Source organism: Stigmatopora argus, chromosome 5, assembly GCF_051989625.1.
Source record: "Stigmatopora argus isolate UIUO_Sarg chromosome 5, RoL_Sarg_1.0, whole genome shotgun sequence".
Lineage (NCBI taxonomy): Eukaryota > Metazoa > Chordata > Actinopteri > Syngnathiformes > Syngnathidae > Stigmatopora > Stigmatopora argus.
The window spans coordinates 689,206-714,627 of record NC_135391.1 but is presented as its reverse complement, the minus strand read 5'-3'; the positions used below and the strand labels follow the sequence as shown (position 1 = coordinate 714,627).

Here is a 25,422-nt window from a genome sequence, read left to right as displayed (position 1 = left end):
TGAGCGCCGGCGGAACGTGGAACGCGGACTCCGTCGCCCCCTGGGGAGCCCGGACAACAGAGAGGCGCACGGAAAACGTCCATTGGACGTCGGCGTGAGTCTTTGTTGGCGCTAGGGCAGACATGGGCAAACTACGGCCCGTTAGGCCTTTTAATCCGTCCCGCCGACGTTGTCCAAATTTATTCGTGGCCGGATGATTGGCCTAAAGACGTTTCGCCGACGGACGTTTGACAGACGGACAGGTCGCCGAACGTTCAATCATCCGGTCACGAATAAATTTGGACAGACGGACAGGTCGCCGAACGGACGTTCCACCGAACGTTCATTCGGTGGAACGTCCGTTCGGCGACCTGTCCGTCTGTCAAACGTCCGTCGGCGAAACGTCTTTAGGCCAATCATCCGAGTACCCAAATTATTATAATTTTATTTTTTTTATTTTTTTTAATGCGGTCAAAACACAGGAATTCTGCCGTCGGTTTTCTGATTTTGGACAAATTGACAGCTGGTGTCATGTCCTTTCTCACAAGAGCCGGAAAGGGTTCCACAGGAGTTGCACTTGGAACGGATTGGTCTCCAATGTGACAAGTCCAACTCCCTGAAAGTCTCGGAGTTTTAGGCTTCATTAAGTGCAGCCAAATTTCTAAACATCCAGAAGATGGCACAGATGATTCTGGTGTTATTTGACTCTACATATGTGTGAACAGACCTTTAGTCTAATGAAAGCACCCCATAAATCCCAGATGAGTGATGAGTATGTTCATACTTTAGTCCTTTGTCTGTTTATGTTTCATATGTACTGTTAACAGATGCAGTTTTTTATATGTATCGTATCTTGTGCTGACCCGGCCCGCCCACCTGTCAATTTTTTAAAGTCAATGTGGCCCCCCGGGCCGAAAAGTTTGCCCAACCCTGCGCTAGGGACTTTTCTAGGAACCATGGCATAATTGATATCCCGCGTAAATTGGAGTAATTCGCCTAATGCCAAGTTGCAATCCGTGAAAAGCCGAGGCTCTACATGCGTCTTAAAGAGGATTTGACAACGATAACAAACACCTCAGAGCGGCAAAGGGCATTAAGCCCCGGCGCCGTTGACGTTGCGTCACTTTTGACTGGTGAGTGCGAGGGAGGGGGGCGCTAGAGACGGCCAATCTATTCCCAGCCGTCTATTCCCAAACTAATGATTTACTTGTTAGAGTAATTATCGCTGTGAGACACGGCGGAACATCTGCATTGATTTAAGAGTCGAGTCGGGGGAGGGGGGGGGAGCGCTCGCAATCTGGAGTTGCGCTTAAGAGAGCAAAACAATATGCTTATTAAGGATGCTTATTTCCGTCGGGGGCGGAGTATGGAAGTTGGAGTTAACATTTTAAGATCTAGTGAGCTCATATACAAAAATGTAGATTTATTTCTAAACAGTCATGTGCGCTTAAAAGATCGGGTCGAGTATAAGACGACTTGACGCACGGCTGAAATTTTGAAAAAACATACAGTAATCCCTCGGCTATCGCGACTTCACTTATCGCAAATTGACTACTTTAGGATTTTTTTCTGCTATTAATATTTTTTTAAAATATATATTTTTTAAGTTCATAAAAATGTGAATATCCACAATTATTTATTTATTTTTAATAGGAGTGACCCTACTTTGCGATTTTGCGGCTATGTCTTGTCTACACTAACTGCTATATTCGAGGGATTACTGTATTTCTACTGGTTTTCAAAAAATAACTTGATTTTTTTAGTGTATGAAAATGCAATTCCATATTTCCCCGAGTACGGGATGAGTAAAGTTGAATCAAATCTAATGTGAAATGCTATTTTTCAAATTCAAATTGATTTTTTATTTTAATGCAAGGACCCTCTTTTGTGGTCCTTCTTAAAAGATCTGTCATAAATGACAGAAGTGGCGTGATGTCGGCGAGTCAGAGCGGCGAATGAAACACCTCCCACCAGGGGCCGGCATCCCTCAAAAGGCTGATTAACCTTCCTGCCCAAGCAGGGGTCGCCGCGCGAAAAAAAAAAAGAACGGCGTCAAAGCGACCCTGAGAGGGTCCACGCCCACGCGGGCGACACCAAAAGACAATTCCTCGCGAGGCGACGACGTGTCCGACGCGTGACGGGAAAAAAAAGGTCCAAACTAAACTTTAGCCAGCGAAAATGAGACTGGAAGCTCAAACAAACTCAATGTTGACAATGAATTCCCTTTTATGCGCCACTCCTGTCTTTTTGCAGGTGAAACTTTTGTCACGCTGGCCCTTGCAATTATGGACGCAAACTTCCTGGCTGGGCGGGGCTTTATGGCAAATGTGTCCTCATTGGTCAAATTGAGCGGCCTTGGAAACTATTACAACATTAAGCTATTTAAAAATATATATAAATATATATTTAAATATATAAATAAATATGTGTATGTGTATGTATGTGTGTGTGTGTATGTGTGTGTATGCGTGTGTGTATGTGTGTGTGTATGTGTGTGTATGTGTGTGTGTATGTGTGTGTGTATGTGTGTGTATGTATCTGTGTGTATGTGTATGTGTGTGTGTGTGTGTGTATGTGTGTGTGTGTGTATGTGTGTGTGTATATGTATATGTATATATATATATTTTTTTTCTCCACTCGCAGACACTTGCAAAGACTCCACGTATAAATAAATAAATAAAATATAAAAAAAATGATCAATTTCCACGTCTGCCTGTCATTTCCAGTCACATTTATGCGAGTAGTAGCTAGTAATCTATCGGACAAAACACAGATATTTAGTTGCATGTTGTGTGCGTGGGTTTTCTCCGGGTACTCCGCTTTCCTCCCACATCCCAAAAACATGCACTTTAGGCTAATTGAATGCTCTGAACGGTCCTTAAGTGCGAGCGCAAATGCTTGTTTGTCTCCTAGTGCCCTGCGATTGGCTGGCGACCAATTTTGCGTGGATGGGCGGGGCTTGCGAAGACGAATGGATTGATCCCATGAGACCTGCCGTCAACATAATGCCACATTTGGGCCCCCCAATTGTTAGTAGAACTGAAAGCTGATGTTTTTTTTATATTAGCACCAGTAAGCTAACAGCAAAGTGGGGGGCTGCATCTGATCTGAGATCTGAATTTCCCCCAAATTCAAAGCAAGCTCAAAGCGTCGCCAAACAGACAGAAGCGCCGCATTGAAGGCGAACGGCAACAAACGCGCACGCATTCCGTTGGGAATCTTTCAATCGATGATGAATATATTGAACGCGTCTTTGTGCGTCCGCTTTTCACGCCGCGCGTTTTAATCTGTAGAGCGGATCTCCCGCTTTTGCCGGGATTAAACGACAAAAAAAAAAGTCCCCGAATGTGACGAGCGCCGGAAACCGAACCCGCGTTTTGGATCTGACGGGAGGGGATCGGAGCCGTGCCCGTTTTTGGGGGTGTCAAATATGGAGACGTGTGGATCGTCGGGGGAGCGGCTCCGCCTGGGGGAACAGATGAAGGGAGGAAGGAAGGAAGGAAGGAGGGTGAGTCGAGCCAAGAGCGCGAGGGGGGCGGAGTCTGAGGTGGCGGCGAAGGAGCGAGCCGTCTCGGGCGTTCGGGGAGGGGAAGGAGCCCCCATTTGACGCTTGCGAACTTTGCCGGCGTTTCCAAAGACTTCCTCCCACCCACACTTTTGTCGCAGGCGTTTGCTGGGGCGCAAAAAAAATCCGCATTTTGAAAATTTGGGATGCCGAGATAAAGTGAGGAAAAAACACACGCGGTCTAACTGAATGCCACTTTGATTTTTTGCTGACATTTCGATATAACTTGCACTTTTTGTATTAAAAACTGTTCAAATGTGGTCTTGTTTTGGCTTCATGGAGATTTAAAATATGTTAGAAAGGAGGAAAATGCTCGGTAAAGTCTATAAAAAAAGATGGCCGCCAGCCAAATTTGGCTGGGGGAAGAAATGTCATGTGTTGACAGATTGATAGATTAACACATGCTGGCTTATTAGATATTAGGTTCAATATGAGCCAATAAAAATGGGTCTGGGATTGATATATTTCACACAAACACTCCAAAATGAGAAGATTTTTTTGCTTATGTCTGAAAGACACGGCAGATGAGCGCAAAACTTTTAAAGGGCCAATTTTCATTCATGGTTTTTACATTTTGGAACCACAGTCATTACTTTTGCAAGAGATGTATTAAAAGGTACTGGGACGATTCGCCGAAAGACGTTTCGCCGAAAAAATTAAAGTGTTTAATTTATTGTTTTATCAAACAAATAAAAGTGGGGATGTTTCTCATTGTGTTGTTTTTTTGTGCCGAGGTTGAAAAACATATACACACGATCCGGGGGCGGAGCGAGCGCGCGAATCCCGTTTCGGCGAACTGTCCGTCGGCGAACTGTCCGTCGGCGAAACGTCTTTCGGCGAATCGTACGGTCACGGTATTAAAATGACTTTTCTTAATGTTAATAACCGAAGTTAAAGCAAAGCATTCTTCATTGCAAGCAAATATATAATAATGCAACAATAATAAACCTAACAGTTTTTGAAATAATAACAACTATCTATGTAGCGCTTTGTTTTTCAGCCGAAACAATACCTCGGGGTTACTTTCTCGAACAATTTAGGATCTTTAGAAATGCCTATTTTATTTATTTTAAATGAATGTTGAGTCATTTATGATTTTTGTCAGTACCTGCACGTTGACGACAAGCCAATGCCTCCAGTGAGCCATCTTGGGATTCCCACGACTCGGGGCATCGGGATCCACCATCACCAGAAGATATTCTTTGTCCTAAAAAATAAAATAAAATAAATAAATTAAATAAATAAAACATAATGACCCGATCAAACCATTTGACATTATATGTAAATTCTCTAATTGGTTCCACGGTCCTCACACAAATACCAACTAAACCCTTTAAAATTGGTCAAAGTATCACAATTTTTTATGAAAGATGTGAGGAAACACACAAAAATTAGTGAAAATTATGATTATAATTGTCACTCAGGGGACGGCTTATACGCGAGAAATTGTAAAATTCAACCGTTTTAAGGAAATTTTAAGGGTGCGACTTATATGTGAGTAAATGTTGTATTTTAATAATTGATTCAGCCTTCATTTGTTATTTCGATGGCTTATTGCACGTGTCAAAGTGGCGGCCCGGGGGCCAAATCTGGCCCGCCGCATCATTTTGTGTGGCCTGGGAACGTAACTCATGAGTGCCGACTTTCTGTTTTAGGATCAAATTAAAATGGAGTGTATAGATGTATATTATATTCCCTGATTTCCCCCTTCTAAATCAATAATTGTCATTTTTTAATCCATTTTTCTGTGTTTTTTGTTCAAAAATCATTTTACAACTACCAACTAAACCCTTTAAAATTGGTCAAAGTGTTCCAATTTTGTATGAAGAAAGACAAAAATGAGAAAAAAATTATAAGGAAAAGATTAAAATAAATAAAGCACATGAAAATGTGCCCTTCACCGCTGAAATAATTATTATGGGAGACGTAATACCCGTGTTTGTCCGTTTTGTAACCTGATAATGGAGGCATTCGTAAGTTGAGGTACTACCGTACTTGTATAATGACAATAAAAGCATTTAATTCAACGGAATCGAATTCAAACAGCGAGGCGTTCGAGCGTATTCTCCGAGTTGGCGAGCAAAGCGTGGGGACGCCACGGAGCCAAATCCCCCGGCTTTGACGAACGGCAGTTAACTTCCTGCCACTTAGCAAGCTAGCTGGTATCTTAATAGCCCTCAATCTGTCATTTGATGTCAAGTGAGAAAAGAAGCCCGGAAAGTGACACTGGGTGGCACTCATTGGACGCCGACTTGGCGTCCCCCGTTGGACGTGGCCAGAACATTTTCATTCTGTTTCTGTCTCTCCCTAAAAGTTACAGACTTATGAGAACAGATTGAATATTTGCGAGAGCACATTTGTCATCTCTGGTCCTGCGCCCAAAATCTGCCAGACCATATGATAGTCTTGTCTTTTTAATTCATTTTTTTTTTATTTAAACCTTCACTTCCGTTACAAAGCAGACACGTGAATGGCGGTGGTTTTCTTTCCGCTTTTCCTGGCATGGCGTCACGTTTTAAGGCATTTTTGGAAGCTTTCTTTGGTTCGGGACAAAATCCTTTTGGTTCTTTTGGTGCGGTTCCCTTTAAAAAAAATGACCAAGCGAAGCAAAAATTAAGAAGAAAATAATCTAAAGGACACGCAAACTTGATTCCATCATTGGACAAAAGTGACCAATCAGGGAGCTCCGGTTCATATGGATATGGTTCGTCCTGCGGAGAGTGTTTACGGGACTTTTGGCCATTCCGAGGGTATTGACGCAAATTGAGTTTGATTTATTTAATAAGGGACAGCACATAATCTATATTCATGTTAATGGACATATACCGTATTTTCACAACTATTTGGCGCATCGTATTTTTAGCCGCAGTGTCAGTAACAAGTGCCATTTCTTTATTTTAAACACACAAAGGACGCACCGTTTTTTTTTTAGACGCATATATATTATATATGGATGAACATGAATCAACATTTTGCAGACTAAAACTACTTACTGCTGAATAAAGTCTGACTTGGAATTTTAATGAACTTAAGTATCTATAATTATGCCCACATGAACACCATACAAATCTTGCCCAAAAAGCTGAGTTGCCGTTTAATATACCCGGGTATATTAAATGGCGCACAAACGGGAGAATCAAAAAAAGCAAAAACCATGTCATATAACCGGGTATATTAAACGGCAAAATACGGTAAGTCATGTGACATGAAAATTCTATTCTACATTGGCATCTACCCGAATAAATAGAAAATATTCCCTTTTCTCTCCGCTCCAAACCTGACTCAGTGCCAACCCAACGACATTTCCCGTGGCTACGTAACAAGTACGCTCGCCATTTGACATTTGCTCCCAACTTCCCACTCGGTGACTCGGAATCGAACCGAGACCGCCTCCCCCGGAAGTGTCTCGCTCGGGCCCAAAAGGCCCTTTAATCCGAAAACTCGTGTAGAAATATTAATTTCCCGTTTTTTTTTTACATCCTCGGAATTAATCCCACGTACTAGCCAATCGGGTAGCAGTCACGCCCCCCCTTGCCTTGGGATGCTGACTTTGAGAAGGATCGTGTGCCTACCTGACAAGCGGTAATAAGCGTAAACAAGTAAGCCTAATAATAGGATAATAGCGCGGTGTGAGCGGCACGCCCGCGGGTAACGCGCAGACACACGCGGGCAACAATGGCGCCTCCTCCACAGCCTGTCAAAAGTGACTCTATATCAGTGACCCCCTCGGGCAGCTTAGCTAGCAAGCAAGCACGCATGACCTGTTGCCTTCTTACCACTTCTTTAATCCTCATTTGTACACGCCGCTCGTTCGCTAGCTAGCAGGCAAAGACGCTGTGATAATGGACTTATTTTCCAGTCTGACGACGTCTTCCCCGACGCGCACTTTGAATCAAAACATGACTTCCAGTCACAATTATCATTCAAAGAAATAGCCATTTATAGCATATTTCATGAACATTTATCATGGAAGGAGCTAAAATAAAACCCTGTTTCCCCCCCTTGCTGCCAAATTTACAACAGTTGACATTGTTTTGTAAAAGCGTACCGTATTTTCACGACTATATGGCGCATCGTATTTTTAGCCGCAGTGTCAGTAACGAGTGCTATTTCATTATTTTAAACACACAAAGGACGCACCGTTTTTTTAGACGCATATATGTTATATATTATACATGAATATCTAACTGTAATAGCGCTGGCTACCGGAAGCAGCCCCAGACTCTTTTTCCGGTTTCCGGTGCGCAGTGACTGCTGGGATATATAGTCCATGCATGCTACACCCACACGCTAAAAAGATGTTTTTAAAAAGGCAAAGGAAGCAAAACTGAGTTCGGTTGTACTTTATTTAGCCATTTTACAACTTACCGTATTTTCACGACTATAAGGCGCACTTAAGTCTTAATTTTTTTCCAAAATAGACAGGGCGCCTTATAATCCAGTGTGCTTTATATATGGAAAAAAGTGTCATTCATTGAGGGTGCGCCTTATAATGCGGTGCGCCTTATATTCGTGAAAATACGGTACTCACGTCATCATCACACACAAATCCATCAAAGTCCTCATTTTCTGTGTCTGAATTGAACAATTGTCCAAACGAGTCAATGAAAACGCTGAGTTTTATACGTTCGTCCAGGCGGCCACAATCCATTCGCCAATAGTAGCTAGCTGGTAGCTAGCGTAACTTTTCCAACAGTGCTTTCCATGCTTTGTCAAGCTGTATTGATGTCGATGTATACAGGCCACAATCCATTGGGTGTATTGACAAAAGAACCCAGCAGTCACTGCGCAGTACTTTGTCTACGGGAAAATAGTAGAGTCGGTGTACCCTATCAACTGATTCATTTTATTTTATCGTGATAACAATTTTAGTATTGGTCCATATATAAAGCGCATTGGATTATTAGGCGCCCTGTCTATTTTGGAGAAAATGTAAGACTTTTATGTGCGCCTTATAGTCGTGAAAATACGGTAATTGCCGCCGATTGGCGTCCGTATCGGGCCCGTGGAATTTGTCTACCTGTTAGAATTGCGCCCGGTCGGTCCATCTGGCACGGGCAGCAAAAACACAAGACTTCACACATTGTGGCGTGTACCCTTCTCTCCCTTATACCAGGACATTTTTTTCTATTTTTTTTCCGCCTCTCCATCTGTCAAAATCCACATTAATTGCACGCAGATATGTGTGAAAGACTCCAGGGAAAAACAGATGCATACTCTGCCATCTGAAATGGTTCGACGGGGCTCCAATGGAGTAAATGTTGTCGCAAAATATGTTTGAACGAAGAGGTGGATGCTTCGAGGAGGGCAGGCTGCTCAAAAAATATTGTCAAACTCCCTTTCATTAGCCGTCCAAGACAAATAAATATAGATATAGACTCGGGTTGGTTCGTGGGCCGCTTTAATGTCAACTTGATTTCATGCGGGCCGGACCATTTTAGATATAATATTTAGATTTTTCTTATTTTTATAAATGGATTAAAAGAACTGGATTAAAATCCCTGAATATTCCGTTTTGTATAGATCTAAAAGAATGTTTATTTGAGCTTTTTTTTTAAATATATTTTTAGATTTTACAAAATGATTTTTGAACTGAAAACACAGAAAAAATGGATAAAACATTACAATGATGGATTTAGAAGGGGGAAAATCAGGGAATATAATATACATCTATAATCTTCATTTGAATTTGATCCTAAAACAGAAAGTCGGTACTCATGATTGACTTTCCCGGGCCACACAAAATGATGCGGCGGGCCAGATTTGGCCCCCGGGCCGCCACTTTGACACGTGCAATAAGCCATCGAAATAACAGATGAAGGCTGAATCAATTATTAAAATACAACATTTACTCACATATAAGTCGCAGCCTTAAAATTTCCTTAAAACGGTTGAATTTTACAATTTCTCTCGTATAAGCCGCCCCCTGATTGACAATTATAATCGTAATTTTCACTCATTTTTGTGGGTTTCCTCACATCTTTCATACAAAATTGGGACACCTTGACCAATTTTGAAGGGTTAAGTTGGTAGTTGTGTGAGGACCGTGAAACCCATTAGAGAATTTACATATAAAGTACACCTCTACTTACAAAATTTTCAAGTTACGAAAAAAGTCTTGGAACCAATTAATTTCGTAAGTAGAGGTAAGAGTGTATTAGGGTCAATATCATAAGGAATTCATTCATCCAGTAATAAATAGTTGTTTTCTTACTGCAAAACCGAAAATAACCAACAAATAGTAAATCTTACTTTGCCAATGTCTACTGGTGAAAGAGTATAGCAAGTCTTGTGAGCATATAAGCCGTAGCCTTGATTCAGTCATCATTTTTTGAATTACAAATACGGCTTATATGTGAGAAAATACGGTAACAGTGAGTCATAAGTTGACATTTTAGGTATGCTTTTGATTCTTGAGGTTACTCTACACCAGGGGTCGGGGAACCTTTTTGACAGAAACAATTCATCATTTTCAAATGTTATACTGAGAATTGTAAAAATACCTGCGAAAGTGTGGCATTTTGAGCCATTTCACCACTTTTAAAGTAGGAAAAAGTCCCTGCATTCTGTTGACAACATTGCTACACCGTTACTAATCAATGAGAGCAGGCAAACGAAAAAAAAATGATGAAAGTGGCGCTAGAGGTAGTGTCAACGACACAGCTCTCTCATCGGCGCTTTCCATATTTGGACTCACAGGGAACCATATGCAGCCATCAAAAGAGCCACATGTGGCCCCCGAGCCATAGGTCCACTACACCTGCTTCACACGCACTTCACATATAAAGTACACCTCTACTTACAAAATTTACAAGTTAGGAAAAAAGTCCAATTCATTTTGTAAGTGGAGCTACGACAGTATTAGGGTCAATATCATAAGGAATTAATTTATTCAGTAACTTTGTTGAATTTAGCCGCTCCTAGAAGTGTACGGTCACGATTTCAGGACCCGGAATTCCTACGCCGACGCCACCGATTAAGTGAAATGGAAAAAATAAATAGAAAAAAAACAAAGAACAAAGCCCAGCTGAGTATCTCTTTGGACGAAAACTCCCGCTTTACCTTTCAGTGAACTCTACCGGGGATGAGAATCAGAGAGTTGCCTAATCGCTCCCCTCGTACGGCGCCCCCCGCGCTCTGGAGCTCGGCTCCGCTAAGTGACGACACCGCGAAGGGCAACCGTGAGCTAGCGAGAAACCGGGGAGGAACGTATGAAGCCCCTCGGCGAGTTTACAAGTTCACGCTTTATCCCCGACCCCATCGCAAACGGCGTCGCTGGCGTCGCGGCCCGTTAAGACGCCCCCCAACCTCGCCCTCGTCTCATTGGCCGGCTAACCTCACGTACGGCGCATCCATGGGAAATCCCCGTTTAAGTCTCAAAAACATTTGAACTTGTCGGGTAATTAACAGGTATCCGTGTTGGCGTCAAGACAACGACGGGGCTTAACGGGCATCCTGTGCAGATTATGGCGAAGACAGAAGATCGATCTTTTTGTCCGGTAACGGTAATATCGCCGATGATGAAAAAGCAGGCTATTTCCTTCTTTTTTTTGCACCTTTGGTAAACTTCCATACATTTATTGTCCTCATTAGAACAAAGGGTGAAGAGTCTCAGGGTGAAATAATAATAGTGTACATTAGAGCAAGGGTGTCAGACTTGGGTTGGTTCGCGGGCTGCTTTAACGTCAATTTGATTTCACCATTTTAGATATAATATTTAGATTTTTTTAAATAAATGGATTAAAAGAGCTGGATTAAAATCCCTGAATATTCAGTTTTTTTGTATAGATCTAAAACAATGTTTATTTTAGCTTTTTTTATATATTTTTAGATTTTACAAAATGATTTTTGAACTGAAAACAGAAAAAAAAATGATTAAAAAATGACAATGATTGATTTAAAAGGGGAAAAAAATCAGGAAATTTAATATACATCTATACTCTTCATTTTAATTTGATCTTAAAACAGAAAGTCGGCACTCATCATTGACTTTCCCGGGCCACACTAAATGATACGGCGGGCCAGATTTGGCCCCCGGGCCGCCACTTTGACACATGTGCATTAGAGGCAAGATGGTATTTCTTAGTCTAGTATCCACACCTGGTTTGGTTTTAGTACGGACCGGCCTGCGGGTATTAGGCCCCGAGCCCGGCGAATGAACTTGATTTGCAGGACCGAGCCCGAAGTAAACCCGAAATGTCCTATTTGATTGGTAAAGACTGGGGGGACTCCCGGAGGAGTAGACGTGATTCTACACAAAGACGCTGGCGATAAAGCCGGGCTTGTTGTCGAGCGCCTCCCGCTCGCTACCTACAAACGGGCCTATTTTTAAAAGTCGGCCTGCCTCCCACACGGGAGCGGAGCGTGAAGTGGCTGATAAATCGGCACTTTGGAGGAGCCACATGGTCAAGGGAAAGTCACATGTTGATATCCAAGGCAGAATGCGGGGCCACAAACGGTGCAGCTAAAGCACTCTATAAAACACACTATATTAGCCACGCTAGCTCTTTGAGCGGAATCGAATCGGGGGACGATGAGGCCGCAATCTGGCTTTTCTAAGGGAATGTTTTCTAACTCGTTCGGATACGATAAAAATGATTGATTTGAGATACGAGTAAAATTTTGAGCAAATATTTATCTTGAGATACGAGACAAATTTTGACGTACAGTGGTACCTCTACATACGAACAGCTCTACCTACGAGATGCTCGAGATACGAGGAAAATTTCAGCAAATAATTCGCTCTAGATACGAGAAATTTGGAGATGCGAGAAAGCCAGGTGGCCATGACATGAGGCTGTTTATCATTGTAGCGCACGGTCTTTTTGTCGCATCTCTTTCGTGTATAACATATCTACGAGCACTGAACGATTTATTCAGATTAGTTTCTCCTACGAATCGACCAGGACAAGCAAAACGCGCATGCGCGGGAAAAAAGAGGGCTTTCTGGGTAATGAAGTATACTCGTGCAGACAACACCAATAGCCAATGGCACCCTTTCTCAGAATAAAACTTCATTACCCACAATCAATACGTGGGTAGGCTGTTATTCCTTCCTTAGCCTGTTAGCTCCCGCGATCGCTCATTCAAGACTACTTCTCGTTGGCAAGTGGTCGTACGTTATCCTATTGTAAGGACATTTGTGTGCATCAATTTCGGAATATTTTGAAGGGAATAGTACGACAGCAAACAACCCTCGATAGGTTGCATCTGAAAGTTAGGGTGGAGGCGGGGCCAATAGAGCCAACCCGGGGAAGAAAGGTATCAAAATGTCAAACAAAATTTGAATTAAGTTTAGTGTAAGGTTAGATTAAAATTATTTTTGAGTGTGTCTGCATCGTAATCCAAGTTCATTTCAATTTGTTCATGTTATGTTACGAGCGCGTTGCCGTGCAAAAAGAGGGTTGGAAAGAATTAATTTGTTTTTACTTCATTTCTATGGGAAACGTTAATTTGAGTTATGAGTAAATCGACATACGAGCTCAGTCCCGGCCGGAACGCATTAAGATTTTGGGATGTGGGAGGAAACCAGAGTACCCAGACTGAACCCACGCAAGCCCAGGGAGAACATGCAAACTCCACAGAGGATGGTCTGAACGCCCGGGATTGAACCCTCGACCTCAGAAGCGCGAGGCAGACTAGCTAACCACCAGAATTTTTTTTTAAATGACTGCATTTTAAAGTCAGAGTGCTAGTTGGATAAAGTTTGAAAATAATGTTTGTGCATTCCGAGTCGCTTCTTCCGTGAAGCCAATGCGAACATTAGAGTGCGATGGAAACCGTTTTTTTTGGGGGGGGGGAGGAATTAGTATATCTGCCTTAGGACCAATTTCTGCATTTCTCTCAACACTGATGACTTCTTTCACCACAGCCGTGCTCACGTTAAGCTGATTAGTCACCCTGGATGCCATCTTGCTCGCTCGCCGAGGCTTCCGACACTTTGCGCCGCTCGCTTTGGCTTTGGCTTTGGCTTTGGCTTTTCCACACCTACTCACTGGCGCCAAAGCCAATCGCTGCAAACGCGCGCGAACTGCAGGATGCTAACTAGCGTTAACAGGTACGAGAGAGGCAACGCGCGGGAATATCAAGCGCGCGTCCCGCCAGCAACGGCAACAACGTTTTTTTTTGCAGCAGCATACCAACCAAACGCGGCGGGGTGCTGGAGCCCACGGTGAAAATGATAACGTTTGAACTCGTGTCGGTCGTAATGAACCCCGTCACGGAAGCAGCGTGCTTTCTGGCTCGCATGAATTGTTTACAAGCGACAAAGAGCTCGAAAAGAAAGCCATCACATTTCCAATTTTGTTTTAAATGAGTGGTTATCATTTGAATGTTTATTGTTTGGGTGCAAAACTGCCCTTGAATGGCTTTGTCGTTTTTAGGGATTTTTGTGGGAATAAAAGTGTATATGGCATTTTAAATTTGGCCCTTGAATGGAATTGAAATGCTTCAGACAGTAATATCATTAAAATATTTTAGAATATATCATATTGTCATGAAATTGGTGACCAACCTATGGTCAGCGAGTCAAATACAGAGCAGAATTTTATAACACAGTACGATAAAAAGTTCTCTTTTAGCCCAAGAATCTTATTAAAATTCAAAAGATGAACAAAAAAAAGAAAATTGTCATAAATCTACATGGCCATGAAATATACTTTTGACATTGATACTTATACATAGGCTGGCATCACATTGCACTGCCATTGACAACAATGGACGGAAATTATAAAGTTTTTATTTAATGTAAAATTACAACAAAAAAAGAATGAAATTAAATTAGTAAACAAAAATAAGTTATTTTTTTCTTAAATATAAAAAATATGTTTTGTAATTTAAAATCTAGAAAAATATGCAAATTTCAAACTAGCTTACTAATATTTAATTGAAAAATAAAAAGATTAAAAGATAAAAATAAATATATAATATTTCCCTTTTTTTTATCCCAAAACATGTAGATAAATTAAAATCCAAGAGAATACGTGCTATTAAGTGGCTTAAAAAAGACGATTCGGGCAATTAAGAATCGGTATAAACGATCTAGCCACGACGAGAAAAGCCGTCAATCGCCGAACGCATTAACTGCGGCACCCCTGTGAATAAAATCGGAAGTAGCCGGCGACAAAAAAATGACTTTGCCACCCCTGCTCTACGGAATCGACATGTTCCAGAGCAAATCGCGGCTAGTGGCGAGCGCCGTCGACACCCGCTTGGCTTTGGCCCTCGACGGAGCGCCGGGAGGTGTCGGGGCTGTTCACAGGCACGCCGTGTTTCACCAGCCAAGATGGCTTCCACATTTTTTTCCGTGGTGATTAATTATGGTTTGTGATGGTAGTACAGTGAGAAAGTGTAAATTATTCCCACGTTCGCCGATGCCCTCCACGCACTCGCTCTTGTGTAGGAAGATGCTATTGACGCCATCCGTGGACGGCGACCAAAAGGCATCTACACGGGACCGTTATTAAGGTGGCGGGGGACGGGGACCGGGAGCCAGGAGGACCGCCCGCCCCAATCTCGGAAGCTCCAAAGAGAATATTTCAAAACAGACAGGCGCCGGCCGGCCTTCTGCGTTCCAAGTGTCACCAGCCCACCCGTCTGACGATCGGGGCCGCGTCGTCTCGTGGCTTCTGACTCATTCGGGGAACGCCCTCGCCCGGGACCCTCCGTCAACCGCCAAAAATACCGTAAAGCCATCGTCATCCGTACCGTGGAATCGTAGCTTGTTTAGTTGTCGAATTTTTACATCGGAAGATTTTTCTTACCCAACTGATTCCCAAAAGATCATCAAGTGCCCCCTCCAACCCTGTCCAGCTTCTACAAATCCCGGTGCCTAAGGGCAGAGAGAATTATAAAAGACAATAAGCTTCCACCAGTTCAACCGGCTGCCCTCTGGAAGGCGCTACAGAGCCATAACAGCCAAGACCAACAGCCTCAATAACCATACTGTCACCATACTCAACTCAAGTTCTGCACCTAGGACCTAATCAAGACTTATTACTACTACTTATACGACTTATTCATGATGTTGACCACTTATTTATCTATTACCATGTATTGATTATTTATCTATCATTACTATATATTAATTAAGTCAAGTCAAAAGCCTTTATTGTCATTATACACAGCTGCATATAACAAAAAGGCTTTTGACTTGACTTTGACATATTTGTTTCTTATTTGTTTATTATTTATTTGTCTGTTTGTTGTTATTTGTGCACCATGTGGTGAAAGCTTTAAATCTCATTCTACTTGTATAATGACAACAAAAGCATTCCATTCAATTCATTTAAAAATGAACAAATTAAATGAACATTTATAAAAATTCTCACTGTATTTTCACCATGCCGCCATGTTTCGTCACGCCTCCAAACGTCTTTGTTTACCTCCAAAAGGCAAAAAACCGTACTCTTTAAGAATATTACTTTTGACATTTCCATTCATATCATCTCTTCTATCCGGGAAACAATATTCCTTCAATTCTTCACAAAATTTACTTGACTTAAAAACAAACATTCAATCCGGCCTGACAATCATCGTCTTTTCCAGTCTAGTCCATTTAAATCACATCATCTGACCTATCACTCGGCGGAAGTCGATATATTCACGTACGACGCAAAATATAATGGCCACGCGACGCCAAGTGTTATCAGAGGAGGTACAGGTTTATGGTTCAAGGGCTGGTCCATTGACGAAGAACAAGCTGAGCCTTTTCTGCTTTTCTGCTCGACACCGCGATAAAGAAAGACAAAATAAAAGAGCTCCATCTTCGCCTCTCCCCAAGGGAATAATATATCACCCATCTGAATGTGGCACGTATTGAATCCTTTCCAGCGCCGATGATTCATTTGAATAAATCAGCCTCTCTTCTCCATTTATTTTGCCAACTTGATACAGAAATAAGCAAAAAAAAAAAAGAGAAATAAATCGCAATGCGGTTGGAGTTAAAGAAGGACAGGTGTTGGGAGTGTTCTAAAGGAGTGGTAATCCTAATCCCCTTTCAAGCAACAATTAATGACTACAGCAATAATCTTGGCATATACGTCGCCGCCATCCCTTTTTTTTTTTTTTTTTTTTTTTTTTGAGTGTCAGGCGCAACCCGAAATCGAATCCGGGAGGAGACGTCGCTGCGGGCGCACCGGATTTTCTCCCGGATTTGCATACGTACCCGCGCGGCGACAATTCCGCAAATACGCCGGACGCACGCCAGCACGTTCTTTTTGACCCACGACGTGTTTGCCGGATTTCAATTTAGGCTATTAGCGACAAAAATTCTTGCCTGGCGAGAGAACGCCACTTTCATTGTGTGACCAGAAAAAAAAAAAGAAAATAATTTAAAGTAGAGAGAGAAGCACAGGATCGGGCTATCGGCCAATATACATCTTTTTTTTTTAAATGTATCCTGTGCACGGAGGGAAAAAAAGGCGCATTCTGACACACGTGCAAGCGCGCACGCACGCACGTACGCAGACAAATCCTGTTGAGCTGAGCGCAGATAGCCTAGCAGGCCTCCGAGGCACAATTAGGATTTCACGGCGGGAAGAAATCTACATTCCTGCACACATGAAAAAAAGTCCTTTTTTTTCCCCTTCTGACAACAATATCAACTTTTCACTTGAGGAAAAAAAATAAAAAAACAACAACTAAAAAAACCTCAAGCGATACTCGATGGGGTTTGGACAAAGAAATTAAAAAAATAAATAAAAAGTAATCTGCAGTTGTGAAAGAAAAATATGATGGTTGAGGAAAATGCAGTTGTGAGAGAGAGGCATTTCCAATCAATTTTGTCTATTGGCTGTGACATGAAAAGAAGCAAGCAATGGTGGTTTATTTGAAGTGCTCGTCGCGTGTGGAGCTGCCGCCGTCTTTGGCGACATTTTGGAGCACGGGCAATGTTTAAAATATGGTTCGGAAAAGTGCGGGTCAATTTGGCGGAATGTGTGTCTTGTGCTAGTTCGTAAAAAAACGTTTAGATTAAAAACGCACGACGGTTTTGACTGGGAGGTGAAAATTAATCAACATCCCTGGATGAATGCAGACAGACAATAAACATGTCAGACTTAAAAATATCCGAGTCAGAAAATTGCATTTTGGGGGCATTTAGCATTTTTCAAATGGTGTCTGTTAATGTAACGTTAACTGCTATACTTAGCTAACGAGCTCTAGCCTAAACGACACATTCCAAAATCCCTGATCTCATCATTTTCATCCTCAACATCACTCCCGATCAATCCTGCTAGAAATTCATTCACTCATTTTTTTTTCAAAGGGCCACCATGGACACACATACTCCCATACCTAAAGGCAAGTTTTAGAGTGTCCAATCAGGCTGCCATGCATGTTTTTGGAATGTAGGAGGAAACTGGAGCACCCAAAGAAAACCCACGTAGGCCCTGAATATATTTCTCTCCCTCTCTCTCTCATACTTGTATAATATTTCTTTATTTTATTATAAGTTATAATACTTATATGTATGTATGTATATATATATATATATATACACATATATATATGTATGTGTATATATATGTATATATATATATATGTATATATGTGTGTATATATGTATATATGTATGTATATGTGTATATATGTGTGTATATATATATACACATATATACACACACATATACACATATATACATACATATATATACACACATATATACATATATATATACACACACACACACATATACACATTTATATACACATATATATACATATACATACATATATATACACATATATATATACACATATATAAAAATATACATAAATAACAAAATTATTATAATATAATTATTCTATCCATTATAGCTCATTAAACTTGTATAATAACAATAAAAACATTCCATTCAATTACGCAAGCCCAGCCAAACTTTGAAAAAAATGTCTGACTCCCGCTTTTACCATCGCCGCAACTCATTAGCTCCTCCCCCATCCCCCCCAATGTCACCCAGACAGACGCAGGCCTAAATACCATGTCAGACTTGAGCCAAAACGAACGTTTCCGCACGTAAAGTTCACTCGAAATGACGCGTAGAGCCAAGAAATCACAACCCCCCCCACCCCCGGCGACAAACGAACCACATTAGAATATCTCCGGCACACTTTGGAGGCGCCCGTTCAAAGCCCAGCACATGGCAAAAGTCTCCAAGATTTGCGCGACGTCCCGAGAAAAGGCCAAAAGCGTCCGTCACGCAAAGTATGGGAGAAAAGCCCGTGGTGGGTCGCCCTCCCGACGGGAAGAAGCGCCTACACCTACTCTCCGAGCGAGCTTGGCTTTCAGCTCCAAAAAAACCTCCGCGTCGCAGTGTGGGCAGCGCTGGAAGAACACCGACTGCACGCAACAGTTGGACTAATGACTGAAGCAAAAAAAAACAAAAAAAACATAGCTTATCACAATCCAACGCTATACCTGAAGAGACTCCGCGCCGCCAGGGGCGCCGAGCTTCCGTCAATTTAATATGTTAAGAAGATTAAGATGGATAAATGTCGAGATCGAATTTTGCAAAAGCCAGCTAAATCTGTTTTTATTGGGGGCGGGGCCTTCCACGAGTCACTTGAGGTGATCAAACAAACCAGGCCGCCAAAATAAGACGCCATTGGCTGGTGAAAGAAAAAAAATGGAGGCTTATTGAAGACTTGAATATTTAAGCTTCTTGGATCTAAGACCATCCCACCTTTTGCTTAATATTTCATGAACACCAACAAAACTATGGTGAAACATTGTGGTCACACTTGCCCTGATCCTGTTTACGCTGATAGCACACAGGTTGGATTTGTGTGGGTCAGCCTTTGCCTTGAGAAACGCAGAATAAAAAAACTGAAAGGAACCACTAATGCCATCCATTTTGACAGCCCACGATCGTCTTTAAAAAAATTAATGTGGCGAAAAAGTAGGGATACCCGCAAGTCATATTCGGAAGACCTGAATCGACTAAAAAAAGTCCAGTTTTTAAAATGTACCGTATTTTCTCCCATATAAGCCGCCTCCACGTATAAGCCGTACCCTTAAAATGGCCTTAAAATGGTTGAATTTGACAATTTCTCTCATATAAGCCGCCCCCTGATTCCCAATTTTCACCTCCATATTCATGGTTTTAAAAGGGAGTACAAATGTGTTACTTTGAAGGGGAAAATCTTGAGATTAAAAATCATCGCACGTGGTATTTCTGAGTTACTGCATAAATCGATTGCTGGATTTCACATTCCAGGACAATTTGTGCACATATAAGCCGTACCCCCGATTCAGTCATCATTTTTATCAGCCACAAATATGGCGTATATGTGAGAAAATACGGTAATTGATTATTGTTGTCAATTTTTGCTCCAGCTACCTTTCAGAAAACATACGCTAGCTTGCATGCTTGTCTAAGTTTCATGCTAGCGCAGGGTTAGTGAACAAATTAGACCCAAAGAGCCAAAATTTTAAACTGCGAAAGCCAAAGAGCCACATCAGAAGGAGCATAAAAATCTGCCAAATTATTTTTGAAATCTATTATTTGTTTTTAATGGGTCCGGATGAATTAAGTGTTTTAAGAGAGAAACATGAAACGAGACAAAGAGCCACAGTATTTTATAAAATATGTTAAGCATCAAAGAGCCGCCTTCATTTTGACCAGGAGCCGCATGTGGCTCGAGAGCCACGTTTTTCGCCTATCATGTTGTCATGTGACATTTTAGCGTGCGTACGCGCTTGCCTTCGTAAATGACCGCACTACTCGTAGAAAAGGAGCAAAGTTGCGATTGTCGCTTCCTGTCAAAAAACTTTTTTTCCCCCCAAACAAAGACCTTAACCATCTTTTTTTGATCTGCCAAAATGTGTATTAACCTGTTTTTACTGTTCCACCGGCTCCGAGTTAAGACAATAAGAGCAGCGAGGAGATGAAACGGGAAAGGCGAAGGCATTACGGCGCGTTAAGCATAATGAGCAGCCCTCAAGCGCTTCTTAGAGAAGGTGAATCAGAGGATTGGGACACGGGTGGAACTAAACCCGCTGCCGGACCACAAAACATTTTGGGCAAAAAGCCACTAAGCCGTGCACGCGCGTCTTAAAGTAAACTTGCTACGATCGCTTCACTTTGGGATTACGTGCTTCTAAGAGAAAAGAAGCTGTCAAGGAGAGAAAAATAAAGAAAAAATTAACCTACTTTTAAGCACACGAGCCAGAGTAATCCTTCCTTAAAGTTTGTCGGCATTTTTTTTTAAATGTGTTATTATGCAAACTAGGAAACTATAAAGCAAGTTTAGATGACTAAAATTAAAAAACGCTTCAAATTTCCAGATCTTTTGATGGAAAAACATGACTGTTTCAAGTATAGCGGTAAAATTGAGCAGAGTTGACGAGTTATTTTTCCTTATTAATAGAAATGTAAACTTGCGTGAGTTTTTAATCAATGGATGTCAATTGAAAACGCAGGTTGGTCTTTTAATTATGATAAAAGTTTGTTACACGAACCTGGTGAGCACAGCTAATTCTTGAATTTAATAACTTCGTTGCAATGCGGAAGTACGTGAACGTATCTCCAGTGCGCAAAGAACCTTTTTCATTTTTATCATTAAATATCTCGTGCATCCATTATTCAATATGGTTGGTGAAAAGCGAAAGGCTTCTATTGAGGGAGGTGCAAGGAAGAGGCAAGCCATTTCATTTGAAATGAGTGACAATAATAACGAAGCTTGATGCGCGTTGCACATGAATACAACTTGAATCGTTTGACCGTCAGTACCATTTATAAACATAAAGATCGAGCAGCAGGACCCAAATATTGAACGTTGCACAAAGTTTGCAAATCAATTGAATGATGCCATACAGTGCTACCGCATCATTTATGATGAAAAAAAGAAAACTGCAATCGTCATTAGATAGCTTCTTTCGGCCAGTTTCTAGTAAATCTCTCTCTAATGTATGTATGTATGTATACAGTACTGTACGTATTCTCTCCATTTTATTAAATGTTTTTTTTTCAGTACAAACCAATGCTTGTTACTTATACAAGCCTTAAACATACAAATGCACTTATATAAACCTTCAATATACTTATATAGGCCTTAAACATAAATTATAATACAAAATATAGCACTGAGCAACTTACAAACAAATTCAACTTATGAACAATCGCTCGGAACCTAACTCGTTTGTAAGTAGGGGAGCGTCTGTACTACACAAGATCAGTAGCTCTTACATTATGGGATTTCAACTATGCAGACGCGAACCGTTACAAAAAGGATTTTTATTGCGCAATTTCAAAAATTACAGCATAGAGTGACTTTTGACCACTTATTTTGGAGTACTGTTATTCAATCATTTGATTAGTGTGCAAAACCCGTGACGACGGGCGGAAGTCACGGGCTGCCGCCGCGGCCTACGCGGGCGGACGCTTAGGCTTTCCTGGGAATGACGGGGTCTGCGCGAGAGGAAGCCCACCCTCGCCAACGCGGGGGAAGAGTGGTAGAGGGCGGGCGGGGAGGGAGGGCGATTTTGCCGTGGGCACCGCCGGCCTTAAAAAGCCGCCCCGCCGTCGTCGGAGGCTCGCAAGAAAAGAACGGCAAGATTCACCAAAACAAACAAACAAAAACTCGCGCGCACACACATGCACGCACGCAAATAAGAGGGGGATCTGTGCATTTAAATCCTCTCTCAACGCCCCCACATGTTTAGCTAAGCATAAAAATCATTCAGAGAGAGCGAAAAGCAGCAAAGAAAGAGACAGAGGAAAAAGCGCTATTAGAAGCTCAAGAGATCATATTGAGGCAGCTCTAATCACACTTAGGCTTTAAACCCTCATTCCATCCGTCCAAATGTCTAGCCAAAGAATAAAAAACACATTTCAAAAGGCCTTTTTTTTGGGCTGGGATCCCGACGAGGGCTCCCGTGTTGGAGTGATTTGAAACTTCCTGCCTTTTAAGACATTCCTTGACGACTAAAACGGCGATTCGTGAGAATTTTGCGGATTCGGATGGAGACGTTTTCGGACGTCGTCCGAATTTGGTGGGTGATTCGGGGCAATTATTCAAGTGTTTGATTTGTGGAGATTTCAAGCCTGAGAAATTTACCATTGAGACTCAACTATTTTAGGAAAAGCTCCTTTGGAACCAAAACATGCCGTGAACCCGTTTAGGGGAGTGGTTCAACTCCATGACTGCCATTGATCACGATCAAGAGAGCTCAATTTGACAGAGGGCGTTCTTATGAAAAATAAATATTAAGACGTATTAGATTTTCTAGCATATTAGCCGCCTCTGGGTATAAGCCGCACGCTTAAAATTGCCTTAAAATCCTTGAAATTTACATTTTGACAGCCCAAAATCATCTTTAAAAAATAAATCTGGCAAAAAGTAGGGATATCCGCAAATCGGGCCCGATCGTCATTTTCGGAGGACTCGAATCGACTAAAAAAAGTCCAGTTTTTAAAATGTACCGTATTTTCTGGCATATTAGCCGCCTCCGCGTATAAGCCGCACCCTTAAAATGGTTGAATTTGACAATTTCTCTTATATAAGCCGCCCGATTCACAATTTTCACCTCCATATTCATGGTTTTAAAAAGGGAGTACAAATGTGTTACTTTGAAGGGAAAATCTTAAGATTAAAAATCATTGCACGCTCTATTTTGATATAAACCGTATCGTTGTCTTGCGTTATGGCGTTTCGTGCATGTCAAGTCTAATTTGTGCGCATATAAGCCGTACCCTCGATTTAGTCATCATTTTTTGCAACATATACGGCGTATATGCGAGAAAATACGGTAGTCGTTTTGCTAAAAGTTTTGCTTTCTTGTCGGTGGGACCGAAATCTAAAACTTGCTACGGGAACTAGTCGTCGTAATCTTCCCTTAAAAACACTTGCCTTAGAAAAAAAGTGCCTCGAAAGAGAGTTAATCCTTCGAGGCCATTTGGCAGAAAAATAGAACTTCTATTCTACCTCTCAAGTGTGTACATTAAGGGCCTTATAAGCATTAGCCAAAGTCGAAATGTTTGTATTTTCAAGACTTTGGAGGTTGCGCAGTATTTGGGTGTGTGTTTACGGGCCTCCGTTACAATTACTCAGCAGGTGAGCCCCCCTCGTCAGCATTCGAGTGGGTGTTGCAGTGGGTGGTTTTTCAGTCGGCGCGGCCACGGGTTCGCCAGGCAGAGAATAGCGGCGGCGCGTTGACGGCGGCGGAAAGGATACAAAGCGCCATCGCAGCCCGCCAATAGCTCCAACGTTCACTCCGGCCGGCATCCAAAAAAACCGCGCTGCCGCATTACAATGGGAATAAAAGTTTCTATCGATTTCATCTGGCGCGTAATGCGTTTTCCCGTCCGACTACGAGGGTGAATCGGTCCGGACAGAATTATGAGACCATTGATCAAAGTGCCTTTGGGCAATAGATCATGTCCAAAACGGGACTGCTTAGCTGGGAAAATTCAGCCAGGAGAAAAACTACATCCAAGCGGGATTTCAATTACATTTTTTTTCTTAAAACGTCATTTTCAATAGGGCACTCTAAGGCTCTCCAACGGACGTGCGGCAAAACTATGATTACAAGAGGATTATTAAATTAAATTAATCACCTGAAAGCTGTAATTTAGGAGTCATCACATTTACAGACAAGTTTGAATGGCTAGCCATTTTCTTCGGTGCTTTTGACAAATCAAATTCAGTCAAATCACTTTGATGGATCATCGGAATTTCATATCGGCAGTATTAGGAATATTGACAAGAATTTAACATTTTGAAAAGGCAGTGCGAAACCATTTAACCAGCTATTTAAAGTCACTAACTAGCTGTTTAGGATGCAACAAAAATACGCATTTAAGACAAAGCCATGTCAAAATGAGTCTCTAAGACGATCGTATTGTTCCTTTTAGTGCTAAAGTGACCTGTTAGCGCCACCTTCTGGTGTTGTATGGGTAGAACCGCTCATTTTATGACAACCAATATGACACATTAGTGCACTCTTGTGTTAAAAATAGGCACGCGCGTTTGACAAAATGAATCCAAGGAAAAAAATAGAACTGGTTTTACAAGTACAAAAACAGAACAAAAAGGACTATTAAAGTGTGGTACATGAGAACAATTATAAGACTTACCTTGTTCCTTGTTACAAAAATGCTTTAAACCAAATGAACAACGTAAAATTTGGGGACAAGAACGACTACAGATTATGGAATATCACATTATTTTCAATTCCAGTTCATTGGAAACGTATTGTAGCGTAAACCTCAACTGATTCACACTTTAGAAATTTTAAATTGGGATCATTGATCAGTCCTTCCACTTAAAGGACTTGTTCAGAACTGTCTAATTTGGATCAATGTTGTGGAAACGGCAGTGTCATCTGGGTTTCAGTCAAGAATATATTCTAGCACACAAAAAAATAAGGTCTTACCTTTTGTGCGTGAGGGTAGAAAATAGTTGGAGCGCTCCACTCTTTGGTGATCTTTTTTCGGAGATTCATGTCATCCTTTGGAACAATCAGGCATTGATCAACTATCAACTCTGGGTAGATGACTTCCAGATCACCGCTTAAATGAACAGAAACACTATGTTATTAAGAATGCAGTCATGATACTCAAAATGTCAAATTAAAAAATACTAAAAGATTTTTGGACACTCCCAGGTAAATTTTGGGGCAACTCAAGGGTCTTTTGTAGTATATATAAAAAAATAATAATTAAAAATACACCAAATAAATATATGGGGTCTTTTTCATGTCTAAATTGAAAAACGAATTTTTTGGGGGATAGTTGAAAAAATATGAAGAAAAAAAAATGGTTGAGGGCAGCCCGGTGGAGGGAGTGGTTCGCTCATCTGCCTCACAGCTATGGGGACCTGGTTCAAATCCAGGTGACTTCCACCTGTATGGAGTTTGCTTGTTCTCCCCGGGCCTG

The 25,422-nt window shown here is 41.6% G+C and overlaps 1 protein-coding gene across 1 annotated transcript in view; it reads right to left on the bottom strand.

Moving 5' to 3' along the window:
• pebp4 (phosphatidylethanolamine binding protein 4) overlaps window positions 1-25,422 on the bottom strand; it is a 50,173-nt gene that overhangs the window by 23,501 nt on the left and 1,250 nt on the right. The window contains exons 3-4 of the mRNA XM_077600847.1: window positions 24,921-25,056; window positions 4,653-4,751 (exon numbers count right to left, since the gene is read on the bottom strand). Of these exons, the coding sequence (XP_077456973.1) occupies window positions 4,653-4,751; window positions 24,921-25,056 (235 nt within the window). The remainder of the gene's footprint in view (window positions 1-4,652; window positions 4,752-24,920; window positions 25,057-25,422) is intronic.